Here is a 26,003-nt window from a genome sequence, read left to right as displayed (position 1 = left end):
CATATTATTTTTCCTGAGTCATGTATATTGAATGTGTATAAAATGTAATTGAAACAATTTTGTGTCAAGGGTTATAATTGGTTAGGGTAATGAATTAACATTTTTGAAATTGTTCTAGGTATATTTAATTGAAATAAATTAAAGGTAGTTCCCCTTTGGGGCCTAATGTTTTGGTCTATTCAAGCCAACAAATTGTATATGTAGGCCATTTCTGATTCGGTATACTTTATGATAATTGAACACAAACTTTCATGGTTTCTTCATAAGAAACATCTTTCACACGCAGTTTTGAAATTAAACATACAGTAAAATCTGATTACTTCCCGTTTTAGTATTTATCTTGAGAAATAAGAGTATTTTGTAGTACACTTTGTATATTTGTCAATACCAAATGGTTGTTTGTCTAGGCTAGTGATATGTTATCCATGTTTAGATCATATGAAACATTACTTTATAGATATATTTCAATTTCAAGGAAAAAAAAATCAAGACATTTTTACCTCCCTTTTTAAAACTGATTTAAAAGGAGGTTCAAGGGCAGATATAGCGTGTCTCCTCCTCTTGTAGGATTTGGGATACATTAGTGTAATTTCATGCAAAATTTGGTGCTTTCTTCACAAAGGGGAACATCTTTGCCATTTTTTGTTCCATATCTTACTCGCTATAATGTTCTACCAGTCTGATTCAAAACAATAGCATGTTTCATCATAATCTAAAACATTTTATTATAAAATGATTAAAAAATTCAAAAGAAACAAAGTTATGTCACAAAAAAGTGTAATGACTATTTGAAGTGTGCATTCATCTACTGGTATATTCATAAGCAATTTAACAATATAAGTATTTTGCATGTATTGTTCACATTTCACAACAAACAAATAACATAGTCATATAGCATTTTACGATATCAGTATTTGACAGTTGATATTTGGTGTTAAGTAATTATCATTTAGCATTAAACACATGGAGCATCGGCCTTCTAATGCTAATTATCAAATTTAAATGCCAATAACAAATGCAGTTGTTAACTGCTAAATGCGACATTAGGAACAATGAATGGCAAAGTGTTTAAGTAAAGAGCAAAAATATCTGTGCTGCGGAGATGGCTGGACCCATTTTTTTAGTTTTATGATTTACTCTCTATATGCATCCTTTAGCATTTAGCATTCATCATCTAGCATATATAATTTAGCAATTGGAATTACATAGAGAGCGTTGGTCTGCGGATCGCGGGGTCGCGAGTTCGATCCCCGGGCGGGGCGTATGTTCTCTGTGACGATTTGATAAAAGGCATTTTGTCTGAAATCATTCGTCCTCCAGCTCTGATAATTCGTGTGGGTAAACGGGCAGTTATTTGCAGAGAACAGGTTTGTACTGGTACAGAATCCAGGAACACCTGTTAGGTTAACTGAAATACTGTTGAAAAACGCCGTTAAACCCAAAACAAACAAAAACATATTTAGCATTAGCATTTAGCATGGGACGTTTGGCATTATACTATATGGCAAATTGCATTTCATATTGGTATTAATATTTGGCATTCTTCATTTAGCATAAAGGAATCGGCATTCAACATTTGGCATAAAGTATTTAGCATTGTCATCTAGCAAAAAGTATTTAGCATTTAGAATGACTCAATATCTTTTATGGAATGCCGGTGCGCCACGCTAAATACTAAATATTTAACGCTAAATGATTATTTAATGCTAAATGCCAAAAACTTAATGCTAAATGCTACATACGAAATGCTTTATGCCATATACAGTGCTAAATGCCAAATGCTTAATGTAAAAAAGTTAATGCTTATTACCAAATGATACTTGCTAACTTCAAATTCTTAAACATTATGAGTTCTTAAACCGATGAATATAGTTTTTAATAATTTCAAAACATGTAAAGTCTACTAGCTTGAACTGAAGCACTAGCATGTTCTACTGGTCATTGGAAAATGGGACCTAACTATTTTTTATCCTAAAATGGTAAGAACAATGTTTTTAAACTGAGCCAAAGTTATGTAAGACGGCCTATGACTTTGAAAGCATGCATTCATCCACAGATACAGTCGAATATCGTTACCTCGATATCGGTTAGCTCGATACTCCGGTTAGCACGATGTGTTTTAGTCAGTTCCGATTTTACTCTATATATTTTAATGTTATTATTCATCATTACCTCGATATTTTGTTTAGCTCGATGAGATTTTTAAGTCCCTTCAACTTAACTGTACTGTTTTCACACCTGGTTTCGTCGATATCACAGCTTGTCAAAAATATCCATGTTTTTTGTAACGTATGAAAATCAACCTATTGTTGTCCGGCGATGTATTAATTATAATCAGGTTAGTTTGTGTGTTTGCTTTGTTTGTTATTTAATCTTTAATTTCGATGTCAGCACGATTGCATTTAATTCCCAGTAATTTGTCTTTTGAAACAGCGTGCAAGTAGGCAAGCTGTTTTTCCATAAACAATCAATTTGGACGAACTATTTTTCTGTTAGTCGGTAACAATATCCGTATTTAACTGGAAAATTGTTGTTATCGAATCACAGTCAAAATGACTACTGAACCAGGAACATTATCGCTACATTCACACTTGCTTTGGGAAGGACCCGGAAACCAGCCCGGGGGGATACCTAGCAACTCTACCAACCATGTTGTTAATGGAGAAGGACCCAGTAACCAACCGAATTAAGATGTTTTATTTTAATTTTGTCAATAAAATTAAGATCGTATTTATGTTTTTTATTATTTCTTTCCTCCTCCAAACCCACTGAAAGAAGCATGGGATGTAATGAAAATATAGACGTCCAACACAATTACAAAATGTAGTCTCAGATAGTCGATATTGTTACGTCGAACTTCGGATACGTCGATGCAATTTTTGCAGTCCCTTGAATATCGAGGTAACGGTATTTGACTGTATATCTAGCTCGTTATTTGAAAAGCACTTAGCAATAAGCATTTCGCAATTCGCAAATAACAATTAGCATTTATCACTTAAGAATTTCCAATTGACAGTCAATATTGACATTAAACATTTGTCAAATAGAATATTTGGCATTTAGTTTTAGTCAATTAGCATAGCGCACCAGCCTTCCACAAGCTTTCATATATGTCATGATTTTATATCAAACTTATTCCAAACGATTCAGTATTGTTTTCTATATAGATGAAAGGAACTCGAACTTGCGCTTGCTGATATCGTCAACAAGACAGGAATCCGACAACAACGTCGGCACAGAATGTGCAACCTTCGTCGGACCCCCAGCATCGCTTTCTCAGCCGACCAAAGTAACGTGCACCCAACCTGTGACAGGAAAGTTCTTGAAGATTATACACAATAATCCGAATTACCTGACCCTTTGTGAAGTAGAGGTTTATTCTGCTTAGAGACATCTGTTGATAAGCGTTCCTTACTCTTTGTGAAGTAGAAGTTTATTCTGCCTAGAGACGACATCAGTTGATCAGCATTCCTGACTCTTTGTGAAGTAGAAGTTTATTCTGTCTAAAGACATCAGTTGATCAGCGTGCCTGACTCTTTGTGAAGTAGAAGTTTATTCTTTCTAGAGACATCAGTTGATCAGCGTTCCTGACTCTTTGTGAAGTAGAAGTTTATTCTGACTGGAAACATCAGTTGATCAGCGCTCCTTACTCTTTGTGAAGTAGAAGTTTATTCTGTCTAGAGACATCAGTTGATCAGCGCTCCTGACTCATTATGGAGTAGAAGTGTATTCTATCTAGAGACATCAGTTGATCAGCATTCCTGACACTTTGTGAAGTAGAAGTTTATTTTGTCTAGAGACATCAGTTGATCAGCGTTCCTGACTCTTTGTGAAGTAGAAGTTTATTCTGTCTAGAGACATCAGTTGATCAGCGTTCCTGACTCTTTGTGAAGTAGAAGTTTATTCTGTCTAGAGACATCAGTTGATCAGCGTTCCTGACTCTTTGTGAAGTAGAAGTTTATTCTGTCTAGAGACATCAGTTGATCAGCGTTCCTGACTCTTTGTGAAGTAGACGTTTATTTTGTCTAGAGACATCAGTTGATCAGCGTTCCTGACTCTTTGTGCAGTAGAAGTTTTTTCTGTCTAGAGACATCAGTTGATCAGCGTTCCTGACTCTTTGTGAAGTAGAAGTTTATTCTGTCTAGAGACATCAGTTGATCAGCGTTCCTGACTCTTTGTGAAGTAGAAGTTTATTTTGTCTAGAGACATCAGTTGATCAGTGTCCCTGACTCTTTATGAAGTAGAAGTTCATTCTGTCTAGAGACATCAGTAGATCAGCGTTCCTGACACGGTTTAATTCTGTCTAGAGACCTCACTTGATCAGCGTTCCTGACTCTTTGTGAAGTAGAAGTTTATTCTGTCTAGAGACATCAGTTGATCAGCGTCCCTGACACTTTTTTTGTTAGGTTTAACATCGCACCAACACAATTATTTGTCATATGGCGACATTCTAGCTTTTGATGGTGGAGGAAGACCCCAGGTGCCCCTCTGTGCATTATTTAATCACGAGCGGGCACCTGGGTAGAACCACCGACCTTCCGTAAGCCAGCTGGATGGCTTCATCACATGAAGAATTCGATGCCCCGAGTGAGGCTCGAACCCACATCGATGAGGGGCAAGTGTTTTGAAGTCAGCGACCTTAACCACTCGGCCAAGGAGCCACTCCCCGCGGACACTTAATGAGGCAGAAGTTTATTCTGTCTAGAGACATCAGTTGATAAGCGTCCTGACTCGGTTTAATTCTGTCTAGAGACTTCAGTTGATCAGCATTCCTGACTCTTTGTGAAGTAGAAGTTTATTCTGTCTAGAGAAATCAGTTGATCAGCGTTTCTGGCTCTTTATGAAGTAGAAGTTTATTCTGTCTAGAGACTTCAGTTGATCAACGTTCCTAATTCTTTGTGAAGTAAAAGTTTATTCTGTCTAGAGACATCAGTTGATCAGCGTCCCTGACTCTTCATGAAGTAGAAGTTCATTCTGTCTAGAGACATCGGTAGATCAGCATTCCTGACTACTCGGTTTAATTCTGTCCAGAGACATCAGTTGATCAGCGTTCCTGACACTTTGTAAAGTAGAAGTTTATTCTGTCTAGAGACATCAGTTGATCAGCGTTCGTGACTCTTTGTGTAGTAGAAGTTTATTCTCTCTAGGGACATCACTTGACTAGCGTTCCTGACACTTGGTGTAGTAGAAGATTTTTCTGTCTAGAGACATTAGTTGACCAGCGTTCGTGACTCTTTGTGTAGTAGAAGTTTATTCTGTCTAGAGACATCAGTTGATCAGCGTTCCTGAGTCTTTATGAAGTAGAAGCTTTATGTCTGCCAAGAGACATCAGTTGATCAGCGTACCTGACTCTTTGTAAAATAAAGGTAATCATTCTGTCAGCATGCCGACATCAGTTGATCAGCGTTCCTGACTCTTTATGAAGTAGAGCTTTATTCTGTAAGGAGACATCAGTTAATCAGCGTACATGACACTTTGTCAAGTAGAGTTGTTCTGTCAAGAGACATTAGCTTATTAGCGTTCCTGACTCTTGTAAAGTTGGGATTTTGTCTGCTTAGATACATCAGTTGATCACCGCCCCTGACCCTTTGAGAAGTAGAGTCTTTTGCTGCTTAGAGATATCAGCTAGTCAGCGTCCCTGATCCTTTGTGAAGTTGAAGTTTATTCTGTCTAGAGACATCAATTGATCAGCGTTCCTGACTCGGTATAATTCTGTCTAGAGACATCAGTTGATCAGCGTTCCTGACTCTTTATGAAGACGAAGTTTTTGTCTGCCCAAGACATCAGTTGATCAGCGTTCCTGACTCTTTGAAAGTTAAGGTTTATTCTGTCTGCAGACATCAGTTGATGAGCGTTCCTGACTCTTTATGAGTAGAGCTTTATTCTGCCAGGAGACATAAGCTAATCAGCATACCTGACACTTTGTCAAGTAGAGTTTTTCTGTCTAGAGACATCAGTTGATCAGAGTCTCTGACCGTTTGTGAAGTAGAAGTTCTTTTCCGCACAGAAACATTCGCTTATCAGCGTCCGTGACCCTTGTGAAGTCGAGATTTTGTCTGCCTAGAGACATTAGTTGATCACCGCCCCTGGCCCTTTGAGAAGTCTTTTTCTGCTTAGAGACATCAGCTAGTCAGGTTCTTGACCTGTGTGAAAGCTATTCATCGTCCTGACCCATTGTAAAGTAAAGATATTCTGCCTAGTGACATCAGCTTATTAGCGTCCCTGACCCTTTGTGAAGTAGAGTCTTTTCCTGCATAGAGACATCAGCTAATCCGCGTCCCTGACCCTTTGTGAAGTAGAGTCTTTTCCTGCATAGAGACATCATCTAATCGCCGTTCCTGACCCTTTATAAAGTAGGGTTTTTTCTGTCTAGAGACATCAGATAATTAGAGTTCCTGACCCTTTGTTAAGAAGAAGTTTATTCTGTCTAGAAACATCAGCTTATCAGCGTCCCTGACTCTTGTGAAGTAGAATCTTTTTCTGCCTTGAAACATCAGCTAATCGCCGTCCATGACCCTTTATAAAGTAGAGTATTTTTCTGCCTAGAGACTTCAGATAACCAGCGTCTCTGACCCTTTGTGAAGTAGAGTCTTTTTCTGTTTAGAGTCGTCGGTTGGTCAGCGTCCCTGACCCTTTATGAAGTAGAAGTTCTTTTCTGCCTAGAATCACCAGTTAATCAGCGTCCCTAATCTTTGACAAGTACCCTTTATGTAACAGAATACTTTTCTTTGTAGAGACATCAGTTGATCAGCGTCCCTGACACTTGTGAAATATAAGTGTGTTTTTTTTTGTCTAGATACTTAAGGTAATAAGCGTTACCTCTGTGAAGTAGAGATTTACTGTCTGGAGACATTAGCTAATCAGCGGATCTGACCTTTGTGAAATAGAGTTTGTTTCTTTTCTGCCTAGATACATCAGCTAATCAGCGTTCATGACCTTTGTGAAATAGAGGTTGTTTTCTGCCTAGAGACATCAGCTAATCAGCGTTCCTGACCATTGTGAAACAGAGGTTTTTTCTGCCTAGAGACATCAGCTAATCAATGTTCCTGACTTTTGTGAGATAGAGGTTGTTTTATCAGTTGATCAGCTTTCCTGACCATTGTGAAATAGAGTTGTTTTTCTACCTAGAGACATTAGTTGATCAGCTTTCCTGACCTTTTTGAAATAGAGGTTATTTTTCTGTCTAGATACATTAGGTGATCAGCGTTCCTGACCATTGTGAAATAGAGTTTGTTTTTCTGCCTAGAGACATCAGCTGGTCAGCGTTCCTGACCATTGTGAAGTAGAGGTTGTTTTTCTGCCTAGAGACCTCAGTTGATCAGCTTTTTTGAATTTTGTGAAATAGAGGTTGTTTTTCTACCTAGAGACATCAGCTAATCTGCTTTCCTGACCTTTGTGAAATATAAGTTTTTTCTGCCTAGAAACATCAGTTGATCAGCTTTTCTGAATTTTGTGAAATAGAGGTTGTTTTTCTACCTAGAGACATCAGCTTATCAGCTTTCCTGACCTTTTTAGCTCACCTGAGCAATGTTTAGGTGAGTTTTTCTGATCACTCGATGTCCGGCGTCCGTCGTCTGTCGTCTGTCGTCTGTCTGTCGTCTGTCTGTCTGTCTGTCGTGTGTCAACATTTAGCTTGTGTATGCGATAGAGGCTGTATTTTTCAATTGATCTTCATGAAATTTGGTCAGAATAATTACCTTGATGAAATCTAGGGTGAGTTCGAATATGGATAATCTGGGGTCAAAGGTAGGTCACTAGGTCAATTCAAAGGAAAAGCTTGTATATGCGATAGAGGCTGTATTTTTCAATTGATCTTCCTGAAATTAAGTCAAAATGATAACCTTAATACAATCTAGGCCAAATTTGAAAATGGGTCATCTGGGGTCAAAAAGTAGGTCACTAAGTCAAATCAAAGAAAACCCTTCTGTATGCAATGAGGCTGTATTTTTCAGTTGATCTTCATGAAATTTGGTCAGAATGATTGCCTTGATGAAATCTAGGTCAAGTTCGAATATGGGTCAACTGGGTCAAAAAGTAGGTCACTAGATCAAATCAAAGAAAAACCTTGTGTATGCCATATAGGCTAAATTTTTTCAACTGATCTTCATGAAATTTTGTCAGAATAGTTGCCTTGATGAAATCTAGGTCAAGTTCGAATATGAGTAGTCTGGGGTCAAAAACTAGGTCACTAGGTCAAATCAAAGAAAAACATTGTGTATGCCATAGAGGCTAAATTTTTTCAACTGATCTTCATGAAATTTTGTCAGAATGGTTGCCTTGATGAAATCTAGGTCAAGTTCGAATATGAGTAGTCTGTGGTCAAAAACTAGGTCACTAGGTCAAATCAAAGAAAAACCTTATGTATGCGATAGAGGCTGTATTTTTCAATTTGTCTTCATGAAATTTGGTCAGAATTATTACCTTGATAAAATCTAGGTCAAGTTCGAATATGGTTATCTGGGGTCAAAAACTAGGTCACTAGGTCAAATCAAAGAAAATACTTGTTTACACTCAAGATGTTTGCTCCAATTTTAATGATAATCAGTCAGAACATTTTTTTCCATGAAATCACTAGGTCAAACATGTTTACACTGTTATGTTTTGTTATGGTATGTTTCTCAGGTGAGCGACCTAGGGTCATCTTGGCTCTCTTGTTGAAATAGAGGTTGGTTTTCTGTCTAGATACATCATGTGATCAGCGTTCCTGACCATTGTGAAACAGAGTTTGTTTTTCTGCCTAGAGACATCAGCTGGTCAGCGTTCCTGACCATTGTGAAATAGAGTTTGTTTTTCTGCCAAGAGATATCAGCTAATCAGCGTTCCTGGCCATTGTGAAATAGAGGTTGTTTTCTGCCTAGAGACATAAGTTGATCAGCGTTCCTGACCATTGTGAAATAGAGGTTGTTTTTCTGCCTAGAGACATCAGTTGATCGGCTTTTCTGAATTTTGTGAAATAGAGGTTATTTTTCTACCTAGAGACATCAGTTGATCAGCGTTTCTGACCTTTTTGAAATAGAGGTTTTCTTTTCTGTCTAGAGACATCAGCTGGTCAGCATACCTGACCATTGTGAAATAGAGGTTGTTTCTCTGCCTAGAGACGTCAGCTTTTCAGCTTTCCTGACCTTTGTGAAATAAGGTTGTTTTTCTGCCTAGAGACCTCAGTTGATCAAGTTTTCTGACTTTTTTTAAATAGAGTTTGTTTTTCTGCCTAGAGATATCAGTTGATCAGCGTTCCTGACCTTTGTGAAATAGAGGTTGTTTTTCTGCCTAGAGACATCAGTTGATCAGCGTTCCTGACCATTGTGAAATAGAGTTTGTTTTTCTGTCTAGTCAGCTTTCTTGACCATTGTGAAATAGAGGTTGTTTTTCTGCCTGGAAACATCAGTTGATCAGCTTTCCTGACCTTTGTGAAATAGAGGTGTTTTTTTTGCCCAGTCAGTTTTCCTGATCATTGTGAAATAGAGGTTGTTTTTTTGCCTAGTCAGCTTTTCTGACCTTTGTGAAATAGAGGTTGTTTTTCTGCCTAGTCAGCTTTCCTGACCATTGTGAAATAGAGGTTGTTTTTCTACCTAGAGACATCAGTTGATCAGCGTCCCTGACCATTGTGAAATAGAGTTTTTTTTCTGTCTAGTCAGCATTCCTGACCTTTGTGAAATAGAGGTTGTTTTTCTGCCTAGAGTCACCAGTTGATCAGCTTTCCTGACCTTTGTGAAATAGAGTTTGTTTTTCTGCCTAGTCAGCTTTCCTGACCATTGTGAAAAAGAGGTTGTTTTTCTGCTTAGAGACATTAGTTTGTCAGCTTTCCTGACCTTCGTGAAATAGAGGTTGTTTTTCTGCCTAGAGAGACCAACTGATCAGCTTTCCTGACCTTTGTGAAAAAGAGGTTGTTTTTCTGCATAGAGACATCAGATGGTCAGCGTTCCTGACCACTGTGAAATAGAAGTTGTTTTTTCTGCCTAGAGATATCAGTTGATCAGCGTTCCTGACCTTTGTGAAATAGAGGTTGTTTTTCTGCTTAGAGACATCAGATGGTCAGTGTTCCTGACCACTGTGAAATAGAAGTTTTTTTTCTGCCTAGAGACATCAGTTGATCAGCGTTCCTGACCTTTGTGAAATAGAGGTTGTTTTTCTACCTAGAGACATTAGTTGATCAGTGTTCCTGACCATTGTGAAATAGAAGTTGTTTTTCTGTCTAGTCAGCTTTCCTGACCATTGTGAAAAAGAGGTTGTTTTTCTGCTTAGATACATTAGTTGATCAGCTTTCCTGACCATTGTAAAATAGAGGTTGTTTTTCTACCTAGAAACATCAGTTGATCAGCGTTCCTGACCATTGTGAAACAGAGATTATTTTTCTGCCTAGTCAGCTTTCCTGACCATTGTGAAAAAGTGGTTGTTTTTTCTGCTAAGAGACATTAGTTGATCAGCTTTCCTGGCCTTTGTGAAATAGCGGTTGTTTTTTCTGCATAGAGACACCAGTTGATCAGCTTTCCTGACCTTTGTGAAAAAGAGGTTGTTTTTCTGCTTAGAGACATCAGATGGTCAGCGTCCCTGACCACTGTGAAATAGAAGTTGTTTTTCTGCCTAGAGACATCAGCTGGTCAGCGTTTTTGACCACTGTGAAATAGAGTTTGTTTTTCTGCCTAAAGACAAAAGCTGATCGGCGTTTCTGTAGATTGCTTTCAGATTTTATGTGACTAACATTTTTCCGAAAGATCCATGTAGTTTGCAGCTTTCACGTAACCATGCGATGTACAGATGAAAAAGCCTTCAAATTTTTGACAAATAATTAGATAATATACTAATTTGTTGTATGCATACTGTTTTTCAAGTAACGTGTGACGTAGCCAATATAGTTATCTTATTTCATTTTTTTCTGTTATAACAAAATCGAAGACTTTCGGATATTATCTTTTAGATTATTGAATACAACTTTTTATAAACTTTCTTAATGACTGAAATCTTTGAACTTTTACAAACTGCAATACTGTTTCATTGATATATTGATATATAAGAACTAGGTAACAGTTCCATTTAGATTTATATTTATTTTGAAAACTTCTTGGTCAAAGATTGTGCAGGTTAGAAAGCAAATATCTGGATTATTTTTTTTTACAGAACAATGAGTCGTTATGCAGTTCTGCGATAAAACTAGTTTTTTAGTCTGACATTTATTTGCTTTTGTGTATAACACATGTGCTTTAGTATTGATTGGTTGTTATTTTATTTTGTTTAGCATATCTTCATTAGATAAAATGTATGCATTCAATTTTGGTCTATATTTTTAACACGAGCATATGTGCCTAGTTTGTCAGTATTTCTTAAAACATGCCTAAAATCATTACTGGTTGAGCAACATGCAAAGAAGAGCAAAAAGCCGGGAATTCAATCTTATCTTTTTCATTTTCAAAATTGATTCACATTTTGGAATAAATTGCAAAACACATTTTTCAAGATGTCATTATATAACTAGGTATATGACAGGAAGGCACATATGAACCATTCATTTACTTTCTTATTATATGCATCCTTTTTTATCCTTCATATTTTCCACAAAATTATAAGAATCAGTAGTATTGCTTTTTTTCATCCATAAATCTCATCAATATTTGAGAATCATTTAGAAACGATTACCATTCCATCATGCCGCTGTATTGACGTTGCTATATGATGTCGACGTCAGAACGCACTGATTTTCCGGTACCTCGGGATCATTATGAGGTTACACTGGGCTTTTTTTTTATCCGTCAACGCCGACAATAATGATTGTTTTAAACAGCTTTAAAAATGATAAAATCATCATGTAACAATAGGAAGACAAGGTATCTTTGAAGAAATAAGAAACGTGCCCCTACGTTTTAGTGCGATTTAAAACTCAAGCTTTAGAGGTATTTAGCACCATATTATCATACTTTAGGGCACAGTGACTAGGGTTTATACCTAAACTGAATTCTATATGAAGTCGTAAACAAAATTATTAGTAACTTTTTTTATCTAATTTGATCTTAAACAATGGATTCAATTCAGCCCCATTTTCTTCGTAAATACCTCCTGGTTTTGCAGACATACTGTTGTTGTAATGAAATACTTTGTAGTATTGCACTCACGCAGAAAAAAAACGTCACGTTTCTTTACAGCAAAATATTCTTCCAGAAAACCCTGAAAAGAAAATTTGAAGTTATAATCATTTGGATTATTCATTTTATTGTTCTATATGCTGATCTATATGATGTATTAAAAGAAATATTGGCCTTTGTTTCTTAACAGTCCATCTTCCACAACTTCAAAATGTTTTATTGAGACTATTTGAATGCTTCTTGTTGCTAATTCGATGCTTTGAAAGTGTTTCTGCTGAATTTTTTACTTCAATAAACTATTATCTATCAGCTAACGGAGTTGGTAATTTCTACAGTTGAGTGCAAGTTGAATCCGCCGGCCTTAGTTACTTATACCGATTAACATATATAATATATATTGGCGTAAATTCGACATACATGAATTTTCCATCGGAGCTCAAAGCAATTAAACAAAAATAACAGCATTTTTCAGCTCATCTGTAATATATTATACATTTTCGAGCGCAATTGGAATTTATTTGCCCGAGACTGATAAAATCTATAAGAATATTCTTTGGAAACATAAGCGCAACCAACAATAATAATAGTAGAGTCGGTTCATGAGAAGAGATGAAATACGCAACCCCGGCTAAAGCGGAATTCCATTATTATAAAACTGAATGTACTCCATGATCCCCCAAGGACCAGAAAATATTACAACACTGAGTCCAAGTACAAGGAGCTCTTTACAGTCAGCGAACGACAGATAGCTGTTTTGTTATCTAATAAATTCTATAAGAAGACCATTTGGCAGCATAAATTGCAATCAAGCAAAAAAAAAAAAAAAAAAAAAAAAAAAGTAGCAGACTTGGTTTGATTGATTCTGTTCATTAAAGGTAATTATACGAGGTTTATATACGGCTTGGTTGTGCCTTCTTGCCATAATGGCACACCTGAAGTCCTCGGACCAATATGAAACTAGGTGGGCCATTATGGCTATAAGGCACAACCAGTCGTTAATTTACCCTTTTATTTTATACCTTCAATTAATATTTATCTTGGTATTTTCATTTTGCATATTTTCTGCAAACTTATAAGCATCATTTGTATTGCTTTTTTTCATCAACAATGCCATTATTATTTGCAAATCGCTCTGAAAAGATTAAGAACACTTTCACCCGCCGTAAGGACATTGCTACATGACGTTGCAACGTCAGAACGCGCTGAAGTTCCGGTTACCCTTGGCTATTATGATTATAGCGCCTGATATACACTGGGTCATTATGAATCTATCAATTGCAGCTGTAATGCCCGTTTTGAACGGCTTTTTGATATTATTTATAGTAAGCATATAATAAAGTATGCAACACCCCTCATAACCCCGGCTTAAGCGGAATTCTATTATAATAAAATTGAATATTCACATTCTCTATGCATTTTGTACGGAAAGAAAGAAGCGTTTATTTTCGTATAAATGACATTTGTGTAATAATATCAAGGGCGGCTGCTATCGTAGTCTGACGTCATTCATCTTTCAAAATTGGACACCAGAATTTATAAAAGAACATTTAATTACATCTTTAAAGTTTAACTGTTTGTTTCTGAAGGTAGGCCTAAAGATAAAAAATTGAGTCTACACGACTGCATGATTTTTCACTGAATTAAACAGTAAATAATTTAAAAAAAACAGGAACGTGGGCGGAATTCTTCTTTATCTTTGGCTGTTCTATTTAGATGTCGAAAAGATCGATATCCAATTTATTTAATTTTCTTATACTCCTGGAAAGCAAACCACTGGCTTTTGCCTCAAGGTACCGCAAAACTGAATGCTATTTTTATGCATTTCAGCACGGTTGATGGATTTGCAAGAAGTCCCAATGTGGTTTATACCCGTATAAACGCGCAGGAATAGCATTCAATTATGATACAAAAGATGTGCGTGAAGTTGGCAGCCTAGCAGCCTAGCTAGGCTGCAAAATTTCACGCACATTACAAAAGGACTCAGTTTGATTGAGTCTACTCCTGACAGGTAGTAAAATATGCAACACCCCTCGGCGAGATTCTATCGTAGTAAAACTGAATATACTCCATTATCCAAAAGAAGCAGAATAAACAATACCTAGTCCAAGTAAGGACCGCCACACGGCACTTACACACCGCTGTTGTGGTAGTTAATCAAATCTATAACAAGATCCTTTTGGAAGCATAGAACGCATGAAAGCAAATTAAACAACAGACTTGTTTGCTCATATATGGTGATGCTGCTTCTTCTAAGATTACGATGTCCATCCACGCTCCTTTATTCAAATTATACATGGTATACTATAATTGCACAAAGACGTTCCCTCCGAGTAAATGGGTTGCTTATTCAAGAAACATAATTCTTACATGGCTCGAATTGATGACCAATTAAACATAAAGAAGATCAAGCTCTGTAGATTTAAGAAATGATAAGTTCCCAAGCGTGGTTTATCGTAGATTCTAACACGACCAGCAAATAACCTACATACATGTAGAGCAAAAGCTATCTCGGGTTATTCTGCAATAAACCACTCGCGTGCAATGACGTCATCCGATCCAGGTGCGTAGCACGGTCGTAAAAAGTAGTTACCATTTTTTCTAACACTGTTGATACTACTATGTCGTATTAGAATCGAAATAATAAGTTCCCAAGTGTAATTTATTGTAGAATAACTCGAGTTTTTCGTTCTTATGCGAAACAATATATTACTCAGGCCTACGGCCTTCGTGATATATTCTTACGCATAAGAACGAAAAACTCGGGATATTCTACGATAAACCACGTTTGGGAACTTATTATTTCTTAAATAACCCGTGTTTTGTGTTCTTATGCGTAAGAATATAGCACGAAGGCCGTAGGTCTGAGTGATATATTATTTCGGATAAGAACGAATAACTCGGATTATTCTACGATGAATCACACTTGGGAACTTGTTATTTCGATTTTAACACGACATATTAGTATCAACAGTGTTAGGAATCAAAGCCTTGAAATGTCTGATGATTGCCGGTTTTTGGTAGATTTATTTTCTGTTTAAATGCCAGTCTATGGATATACATCGATGAGAAACAAATACAAATTTAATGTGCCTCAAAAGATAAGATGAACTCTGCCTGACCTAGCTTGTTATGTAACCATGGGCTGAAAAACCTTATCATTGATAGACCTTCTACATTGTATAATCTAAATGGCCAGTGTGAGTGGATACAGGTTGAATAAGAACTGTTTGTTCATTGATAATTCATCCGCATTGTTCACGAATGGGACTATTTTGTGTGGCACATGAACATCCTTTGGATGTGTTTCGGAATAAAATAAAGATGCTACATGATTGTCAGAAATACACTTGTAACTTTGGTAGCGGGATAAACCCGCAACCAAAAAATTACTGAATATTTGGTGATCCGTGTTCAGTTATTATGCAGACATAGAAATGACATAAGACGCGTTTCGGACAATCCAGTATTTTAGATATTGGATCGGTTTCGTTTTTGTATTCCTTTATTTATATTGCATCTACATAATTATAATTGTTCACATCATGTTTATAACACTATTAGGACATTGTATTGAAGTAACATAGTGTTAAATGAAAAATAAACCAATGTAATGTTTCATACCATGTAAACCGTTTCATAGAGATTTTAACACAAAGTTTGGATAGAAAGGATATTAATATGTTATAAAAATATACAACCATTATTATGATGCTTATATTGTTATATTATTTACACTGCTCTCTACATTTGCATTATATTTTTTTTTTTGTGAAAAAAGTATGTTGTTTTTCGTAGGTGGCATTTATATCAATAAAGAAATTATCGTTGTCATTGCTTTAATTAAATAAAATGGAAGGTCGAAATCATTGTTACTGATTTGTTGTTTTGCATAAATGTGTTTGAAGTTTGGTTTCCTTTAGGATTTGTATAAGTATTGTACAACATAGACATTTTTTAATGATTTCATACGTAATGCGCCACTATATAAAGAAACCACAAGTGAAAGCAGAAAGTTATATTTCGTATAAATAAACTTAGTTTGTTACTATTACCTAATACGTTGCATATTTGCAAGTGCGTGTGACGTATTACGCGGCTTTCAACTGCGCGATCACATTCATTATTGCTTTTACAGATGCATTCCCTTCTTTTTGCGTCGTGGAGGATATAGTTTTGATTCTTTAGTGCAACAGGTATTTATTGGTTTCGTAACTTTATTTACTTAGTAATTGGTACCACATGTACAGATTTAATGAGTAAATTTAATTGTTTTGTTTTTAGTTGCATTAAGTATAGTTTACTTCCTGACCTATTAACTAGCTATTCATCTGCTAAGTTGAACTGACAATAGAAATGGAGGCAATTATGTATTTTTTGCTTGATAATATATATAAATATGACAAATTTTTCTACTTGTTTTAAATAATCAGATTCATGTACCCTTGCTGTTTTTATGTATGGAAGGACCGGTCTGAAAGGTCATTTGTGATATACATATTTCGTTCACATTTGATGTAAATTTTGCAAAGTAAACGAGATATTCAATAATCATTGGAAATAGACGGGACATCTTTGTAGATTTAGATTGAATAAAAACATCAATTATATACACGAATGGCTGACAAAATCAGTCTTATAACAGTTAATACTACGTTTTCCTGTGGTTTTGACTGTATTAACCTTTTAGAGGCAACTTTTAGAGAATGCCTTTCTAAGGCATTTATGTAGACAATATGTAAGATTTTAAGATTTACTTGATAAACCAGAAATTGTTTTGTAACCGAAACGGTTCGCGAGCTTTGTTTCCCTTAAAGTTGGCGGATGTATTCGCCGACGAGATTTTTGCAAGAAATGTTTAAATGTCTGCACGGACAGTTAAAACTATTACGATTCGTACACGCTGCAAGATAAACATTTCAGCGAAGTACAAAAGTTTTGTAGGGTATTCCAACTAATGTTGATATCAAAGCTTTTCCTTGCGGGTTTATCAGTAATGGGGAACATTAGTCAGTTACTTCCCCTGATTATGTCCAAGAAGTAGATTGGTCCTTCCTCTGTTTTTATCGTTGACGTCTTTGTAATTTTCAAAAGTAATATTTTTACTAAATTTCATTGGATTGGAAAAAGGACAGGTTTTCTTTTAGTGGCCCTTTGCTAAATTTAGGTTTGATTAATCATTTTTATTTAGAAACCTACACATAGAAAGCATATCTATTTTGACCAACCGCAACATCTTGGATAAAGGTTATAACGAAAAAGTCAGAGGAATCCAACTAAAAGGGACCAATGTAATATTTGGTTATCCTTGCGCATTATCATACAACTTTTCAAGGAAAGTAACAAGCTAATGTTCCTCATTGTTTCGCTCAAGTGGCTTTGTCGAGTGTTCAAGTAAAACGGGAAGCTTTCATCCGTTGCTAAAGTTGTAATATTGAATAATTTTACATTTGTGTTCATAAATTGATAATACTAAATGTGTATATTTTTGCATTTCTCTACCATGAATTTCACTTGTATTCCTGTGAGTACATTCCAAAGAGACTGTAGTCAAATTTGGCAACGCTATATCAAAGAAGTGTAAAACAATTATCGTTGTCATGTTACTGTATGTATTAATTCTAATGAACTACCTTCCTTCGTCGAAGAAGATGATGAAAAACCGCAGTAAATTGTAGCAAATAAAATCTAAAGAAACGAACTTCACAATTGTCATTGTGCATGTTAATAATGTTGTCCAGTAACGTTAAAAAAAACCTTCGTGTTGCCTAACTAGTTTCTCCATTATTCAAAATATTCATTAATAGTTGCTTCCATCAAAAGCACGCTAGTTTCAACAAAGTGACCTAGATTTCATAAAGACAAACAGTCTGACCATGTTTTTATAAAGATCTATTGAAATAATGACTTCTGGAGATATTCAAGATTTGTTCTATTTTTTGACTTAGTAACCTAGTTACCAACAGGTTAGCAGTTTCGCCATGCGAGTCTTATCGACATGGTTAAATACACTTTGAAGTTTATATGACATCGTTTGATACAAAGCTTGGGTGCTCTACACATTAGCGAACAAAAACGCTAGCCTAAATCCACTACTCTACATAACAAGGGCCCTACTATGCTAATTTAAACGTCGGATACCATATCGGTACTGGTCCACTACTTTCAAACATCTGCGGAAATCTAAGGGGATACTTTTCCGCTACTATACAGAACATCATCTGATTCCCGAGAGGTGCTATTCCACACGACCTCACAGATGTACTTCTTTGTTATTTCACTATTCCATACAACTTGGTCTTGCACCCTAGGGATATTAGACCGCTTTTGTACACGACATCGTCGTATATCCATGAGTTATTATTCCACTACTCTACATGACGTCGTCTTTTATTCTTGGGGTGTTACTCCGCTCCTTTTCATGATATTGTTCAAGTACTAACGAGAAACTTATTCTGCAACTCTACTTCCACTTTTCTCTATTCTATATGACATCACCAAATGACCACGGGAATCTGATTTTGCTTCCCTATCTAAATGTCATAATGAAATACCCACGTAAATTTATCCAGCAGTTCTTCATGGAATCAACGGATTCTAATACAGTTTCTTTAGCGAAACTCCGACATCGTCAATAATCATGGGAGACCTTTCCACGTTTCTACATGACATTGTTTAATTAAATAGTCTTATTTTCTCTTTCAGATTCTTTTATTTTGTGTTTATTGATGATGCTTTACAATATCGATCTCCCATCACTGATGACTCACATCCCTCCCTAAGTTAATGTGAATGTTTCCTTAGTCTTGGATTGTCAACAAGTAATACATGACCATACTGAGACAGGAAGGGAGGACACCAGTGTCCTATTTACACGCATCTGGTTCATTTTTGCTGTAACAGTTATAAAGTAACCATTACAATTCGGTCTAGCGTTTGGTTTACAATAATTCCAATGAAATAGATTGCAATAACTAATCAAGGTCTATTATACCATAAATACAGTCTAAGTCATTCATATCATTGTTTAAACCGAGGATGCTCTTCTCAATCTTGTTCATTTGTTTTCAGATTACCTTGTGATACATATAATGTCTCTAGAAGCCAATCTGCCAGGCAGAAATTGGGTCAGAGGGGCACTAGGACTAAAGCTTTTGCAACAAGGTCTTAAAGATCCCGTTGATCGTCTCGTTGAACGTTTTCACCAAAAACTTTTAGAAAGCTATGTACAGAAGACAGGATCTCCTGCTAATGCTTGTTCAGAGTGTACCTTGGAAAATCTTCTTCCTGAACACTCGAGAAGTGGATGTATACACAAATTTAAATCCAAATGTTTCTGCAGTAATCCGGCTGGCAGAAGAACGTGTCCAAACAACTTCTGCAGCCGATTATATGATCTTATAATTCTTGCGCACGAAGAAAGAAACCCAAGTTGGTGTAACACTGACCCAAATCGATGGTACAGTGACCATTGGTCTCTTGCACAATGTTTTGTGGCCAGCACTGGATATGCAGATAAGAATTCGGCTGCAAAAACTGACGTAGGTGGTCTGCTTTCAGTAGTTATCAATAACATAGATATAAGAAGCAACAGACACAACACTGATCACTTTGTAAAGGTTAGTAGTTCTTGCTAGATCAAATACTACATGTGTTTTGTGCACCGCATCGGCAAAATTTGTAAAATTGAGCCATTTAGATTTTGGTTTAAACTTATTTATTCATCTGTATGATATCTCACATCAAATGACAGTTTAACAGTTATACACATAATATAGACAAGTGGATTGAATTGAAAGCTTAAGCTTATAGAAATTCTCTCCACTGCATACTTGATATTGGTACAAAATTTAGATTTTCGGGCCATTTCTAAGTGTAATATATATATATAGAGAACATTTTAAACAGAACGAACAGCTGTGACAATTTTATAAAATCTAATCTGTTCTCTTGTCTGGTATTGGTTCTGACACAGTTTTCGACATTTCAAGTTATGTAAGGGCAGTACGTTCCTGGACTATGCACTAGTTAAACTATATTCTCCACTAGTAGACTTTGTAACATAATTCAAATTGCGGAAGAATGAAATCGAACAGTCAAATTTGTTTTTTTTAATGGTCAAATGGTCAGAAAGAATATTCGCATTGTAAGGGAACGAATTAACAGTTAGTTGCTGGACTACGTACTAGTTAAGCCCTATTCTCCGCAAGCATCAGGAATCAAATTGTGGAAGAATGAATTCGGACAAATTGTTGTTTTATTGTCAAATGGTCAGGAAGAATATTCGCGTTGCAAGGGATCGAATTCATACATCAAAAGTATAATAATCGACATACCAAAATAAAAGTCCGGTTTCACCAACCATTGTTTTAAAAGGTTGTATGAATTTAAGCTTGATACAGTTGCAGATTTAACCTTGATTTAGTGCTTCTTGCTATCTGAGATAAAGACTGACAAGTTTGACCGTCTTCATACATTGCTTGTAAAATCCTAGATGATGCGCATACTTTATTCGGCATATAACCATTATATAAGTATCTCATGACTTTTCAGGCACGTGAATGTCGTAACAACATAATGCATTCTACAAACTTTGAAGTTCAAGACGCCCAGTTAATAACTTACATAGATTCAATGATAACCGTACTCAAGGATCCTGCTTTGTTTTTATATGAACCAGAAGCTGTTGTTGCCGTTGATATGCTGGAAAAGGTAAGCGAGGAATTTTTTTTTACAGAACTGCCAAACACTCCTCAGGCTTAATATAATAATGTTCGTCATCTTTCAAAATTAATTTATGCATACCGGTATAAATAAATGTGTCATACTAATATCCCTACCTTAAATGGCCTTTTTTTCACTTTGTCGGTTTTTTGCTGTGCTGAAAACGTTAAAAAAATCTGAAACGATATACCATTGAATAAGAAAGGAATATTTAATCAATTAAGCATCCAAAAAGAAATACGCTGCTTTTTAAAACATTATGTAAAAAAATAGTTTACAGTTTCTTAATTATATTAAATGAAATATTCTATTTGTAAAATAGCTGAAAGAAAGCCAGGTTACAATCACAACCGAAGACATTGCAAGTGTCATTGAGGACGCTATTGTACATAACACAAGAAGAGCTGAAGAGCAACTTGATGAAAACAAACAGCAAATGATAGATCGTTTAGAAAACTTACGCACACAATTAATTCAAGACATTAAAGATACAGCAGTTAGAGAACAGCAACGAATGGCTGAATTAGTTACAGAACACAAAGATGATATCACTGAATTAGCTAAAAATAAGATGGCTGAATTAGCTAAAAAACATGTAGATCATATGAACCATCAAGAAGAGGAATTGGAGAGGAAATCAAAGCAACATGAGAAAGAAATGTCAGAAAAAGCCATGAAGCTGAAGTTGGAAATTACGGCAACTGCCAAAAACTCTACAGCTGATACTGTAACACCGGACCCATTTATCAAAAGAACATCTGGGCTTTCTACCCGAATGTATAAACAAATGAAGAAAGGTAAGTTAGTCAAGGACAAGATTTAGAAAAAAAATAGTTCCATGTATTAAACTTTTGCAAACAATGAGACTGATTTCAAAACAATCGAATTAGAATTCAGTAAAAAAGTATTTTGAATAAAGGTTAATTTTTCCATGTTAACTGTAAACTGCACTGTATGCATAGAGATCGAATTACTATATCGTTCGCTGCGTTAGAAAAACAATCCATTCGTCCCAATGCCCGTTCCACTGAATTCCGCCTTTCGGCTAGAGTTTGTGAGGGGTGTTGCATATTTCATTTTCTCCCATGAAGAGACTATTTTGCACGGTTGCATTCTATGTTTCCAAACGGATCTTCTTGTGGTTTGTATTAATAAAATGGTCGACAACACCAAATTTAAAAAGAAAGCATGAATTTAAATATCTTAAAACATACCTGCTCGAAAATTTATAACTGTTATCGCTATTTCAGATCTAAAAACTGATCTCATCGTATTTTATCGACGGCAACATAGCACACTGCCACTTTCTCCCCTACAAGAAGAGAATGATGCTCCACTCATAGATTTCTATGTGACACCGACGTTAACAGTTGTTAAACCAGGCAAGGCAAAAGGAAAGGACAAGAAGAAATATGTAGAAACATATTCTGATATATTTTCCAATGATCGAGGAAGTTGTCTGAATATATATGTGTCGTCCTCTGCTGGCAACGGAAAGTCTGCATTCAGCAAACGAATGGCTGTTACATGGTGTCAAGCTCAACAACCGATTGACAGCAATAAGAAGTATTTTAGTGAATTCACAAAGGACCTAGGCGCCATGAAAATGTTTCCCTATCTTTTCCTCATTTCCCTTAGAGACATTGTTAAAGGACAATGCAACGTGGATTCAATGATTATAAGTGAGATATTAGAACAGTTAGCAGGGGTATATCCACATACATTCTTGATACAACTCCTCCGCGAAGAAAGAAGCCTCATAATTTTAGACGGTCTAGATGAGTGGTCACATCCAAGCTATTGCAGAACGGCATCCGAAATTCCACACCGGAAGATAAGAAGAAATTGTACTGTTTTAACAACTACAAGACCCTGGAAGCTTGACGTTGTGAGGTTGTCTTCTTGTGAAATAGATCAGCAAATCGAAATGTTGTCACTTAAACATGAACAATCTGTCGCACTAACAAATAAAGTTATCAAGTACCTAAACACTAAAAACGAACTAAGTAAACCGTACGCCGATTTTGAAGAAATAGTTAAAAAGAAAACATTAAACAAACTTTACCATATACCATTGATTTTAATGCAGTTGTTATGTCTTTGGTACGATGGGGAGCCAATCGGGAAGTCGCTGTGTCAGATTTACACTAACGTGTTAGAGTTTATATTTAAACGGGCTTTTCGGAAATCAAAAGAATTAGCAGAGATCACGTTTCAGAATTTGCAAAGTAGTGTTACTACTGATATACAATTACCGAGATGTTTCGAGGCTGCTTCAAACTGTAGAAAATGCAAGTCGTTTCTTATTTCACTTGGAAAACTGGCGTTTGAACAAATATTCTCCAAGGATAGAGGGTCTAGTATCGTATTCGACATTTCTATCGCTGAACGTAGGCTGTCAGATCTGGAATTAAAATTTGCGTTTGAAACGGGTATTTTGACAAGAAGTAAAACCCAAGATCAGAAGTTAACATCTAAATGTTCAAGCGTATCTTTTATACACAAGTCATATCAAGAGTTCCTTGCGGCCCTATATATCTGTGAAGGGGACTTGCCACCATCTACAATTTTTACTGCTGTAAATTCAGTTGCTAAATTGCTTGATATTTGCAAAATTCTGGTGTTTGTTAGTGGGCTAAATGGATCGAAAATGGATGAAATGTTCTTTGCCATGCAAGGTGTAATTTCAAGAGATGGATCTCTTCAGCAGTACAGGAGAACATGCGACATATATTCTGAAAACAGATGGATGGCGGAAAAAATACAGAATATGATGATAGACTGTCTCGAAGAAAACATAAACTGTGGAGGTATAGGGGTACGTCTTCCTCTTACAGATGCCGTTATCAGTGACTATAAAGTAGGCGACGGGGGCTATGTTTCATTACTGAAACGCTTACTTCCGAATACACTGTCAAATATACAGTCGGTAAATCTGTGTTATCCTGATACTGTGATCACAGAACTTCAAGAAATGCTAAAATCTATATGTACTTTGCAAAAGTTAAGTGTTGATACCATAACTGGAGTTTTACCAGATGTAGTAGTCAACATGTTAACACAGTCGTCGCAAACCTTGAAAGTTCTTCACATATTCGGAGACATAAACGACAAGACGTTTCAGGCAGCTATCCACCTCGATCATGTTGAGGCCTTGTCGCTGCGTTGTACATCTCTAAATTCACATCAACTTGAGACTCTTTACGAGTACATTTCTAGACGAACAGGTATGAGAGAACTCTGTTTAGAGAAACTTGAACACAGTCAGCGTGTCCAGGAACATTCTCTTGACTTGACACTGCACAACCGGCTTGAGAAACTTCAATTAATGCGAATTTGTACCCGCAATATCAGGCTTCCTGAGAGTGTTACGTGTCTAGAAGTATTGATTTGTGACGTGGAAATGATTGAGAGAAATATCAAAATGCTGTCTGACGCGGACCATTTGGAAGAAGTGGTTCTCTGGAGCGATCAAAGTAAGCCAATCTCTCTTGATGATCTGTTCACACAACTGGTATATTTACAGAAGTTAGAATTGCAACACTTCACTTTAAGTGACCTTAACGTTTCACATTATTCTAAACATCTTGAAAAAATCACGTTACGTTGGGTAACCATGAGTAGTGCATCTTTTCAAAGATTTGTAGATTCACTAACTGACCTGGAGCAGACTGTTGCTATAAAATTGCGGGATTGTGAGATAAAACCGGTGATACCTTATGCAATGATAGTGGATAAAATTTGTAAATCACACAAGTTTGTCATCGGTGAGAATAAGAAGGCAAAAGACCCTTACACTCGTATTTCAAAACTTGAACTTTGTTTCAAGAAAGTATCAGATGTTGCGAAGTAACATAATTTTTGTCACGCATATCCATTCACAAAGTGGCAGAAATACGGCATAGGAAAGTTTGAAATCACTTGTTCTTACATTGACTGACTTTAAAAAAATCAAGTTAAAAACTTGCAGGACTTATTTCATTATATTTTGCTTTTCACATCGTGTTTAATTGGATGAAGGTCGTAAATCTGATTATGTTAGGAATATGAAACACCACTGAAATATATGATAATTGTGTTTTCGCAATAGGCCCCACAGTTGTGCAGGTGGAAATATATAAACAAGGAAAATAACCCATTAATACGATGCACTTTTATCATTAAAAAATCTGCAGACAGTTACTTCATGTGTCACAAAATTATTTAGTTGTTGCTTTGATTTCACAAATGGAGATATAACTACTTGGTGCAGGTTGTTAACTCATCAAAAATTTCACTTTACGTAAAAGAAAATCTTTGCTTTTATAGAAAGATGTGTGCATTATGGGGACATTATAGTACTAATATTCTATGTTGAAAAATTGACAAGGTTCAGTGCTTAATAACACTGACTCAGTGTCTCGGCGAAATTCAAATCTTCTTTGTAGTTGTACTTTTGTCATACCGGTATATATATATATATATATATATATATATATATATATATATATATATATATATATATATATATATATTTCTTTGTCATTTTTGAATGTGTATATATTGTAAACTTATTGTTAAGGAGTTTAGGAGTCATATTAAGGAATACTCAAATCATACATATCAGTTTTGTTAACAAGTTTGTCTTAAAAATGACTTTAAAAGCACGATTAGTCTTGTAATATTTCTCGGGGAACGACCCCTGACCCTGCCAACCCTATTCCTTACCTGTACTCCAATTAACAAGGCTGGTAAGGTAAACTTTTCAGCCAGATTTGCTGCGATTTTTTGTCTTAATTGTTTTGAAATGTAAATTTTTACCTTGCAGAAATTCAAAATATCTCGGGGACGTACCCTGAACACAAACCCATGCCTAACCTTATTCATCCAAGTTTATCCTTAGAACCTCTGACAAACTATGATTTCATCTATATTGTATATGTTAGTTCGAATTAAACAGTGGCATTGTAATTTAGCTTCAGCTCTCAGCCATGCAATGTGTAAATTAGCTGGAGACGATTTGTAAGTCAGTTTCTGCTTTCAGTCTTGGAATGTGTACAATAGCTGGAGGTTCTTTGTAAGTTAGTTTCGGCTCTTAGTCTTGGAATGTGTAAATTAGCTGGAGGCGATTTGTAAGTCAGATTATGCTTTCAGTCTTGGAATGTGATAAGTTAAGTTTAAGTTTGAGAAGTTTATTTTTCAAAATTCCATAAGGCCAAATGGCTCATG

The 26,003-nt window shown here is 35.9% G+C and overlaps 1 protein-coding gene across 1 annotated transcript; it reads left to right on the top strand.

Moving 5' to 3' along the window:
• Positions 1 to 16,160: 16,160 nt before the first annotated feature.
• Positions 16,161 to 25,977, top strand: LOC123523037 (uncharacterized). Its single transcript, XM_045300624.2, has 5 exons — positions 16,161 to 16,267; positions 19,143 to 19,690; positions 20,625 to 20,783; positions 21,118 to 21,592; positions 22,046 to 25,977. Exons 2-5 carry the CDS (start codon positions 19,163 to 19,165, stop codon positions 24,646 to 24,648), a joined length of 3,765 nt encoding a protein of 1,254 aa, XP_045156559.2. The 5' UTR covers positions 16,161 to 16,267; positions 19,143 to 19,162; the 3' UTR covers positions 24,649 to 25,977.
• The last annotated feature ends 26 nt before the right edge of the window (positions 25,978 to 26,003 follow it).

The sequence above is a fragment of the Mercenaria mercenaria genome, chromosome 8, assembly GCF_021730395.1.
Source record: "Mercenaria mercenaria strain notata chromosome 8, MADL_Memer_1, whole genome shotgun sequence".
NCBI lineage: Eukaryota > Metazoa > Mollusca > Bivalvia > Venerida > Veneridae > Mercenaria > Mercenaria mercenaria.
The sequence above is the reverse complement of the archived record's forward strand: the minus strand, read 5'-3'. Positions and strand labels throughout refer to the sequence as shown.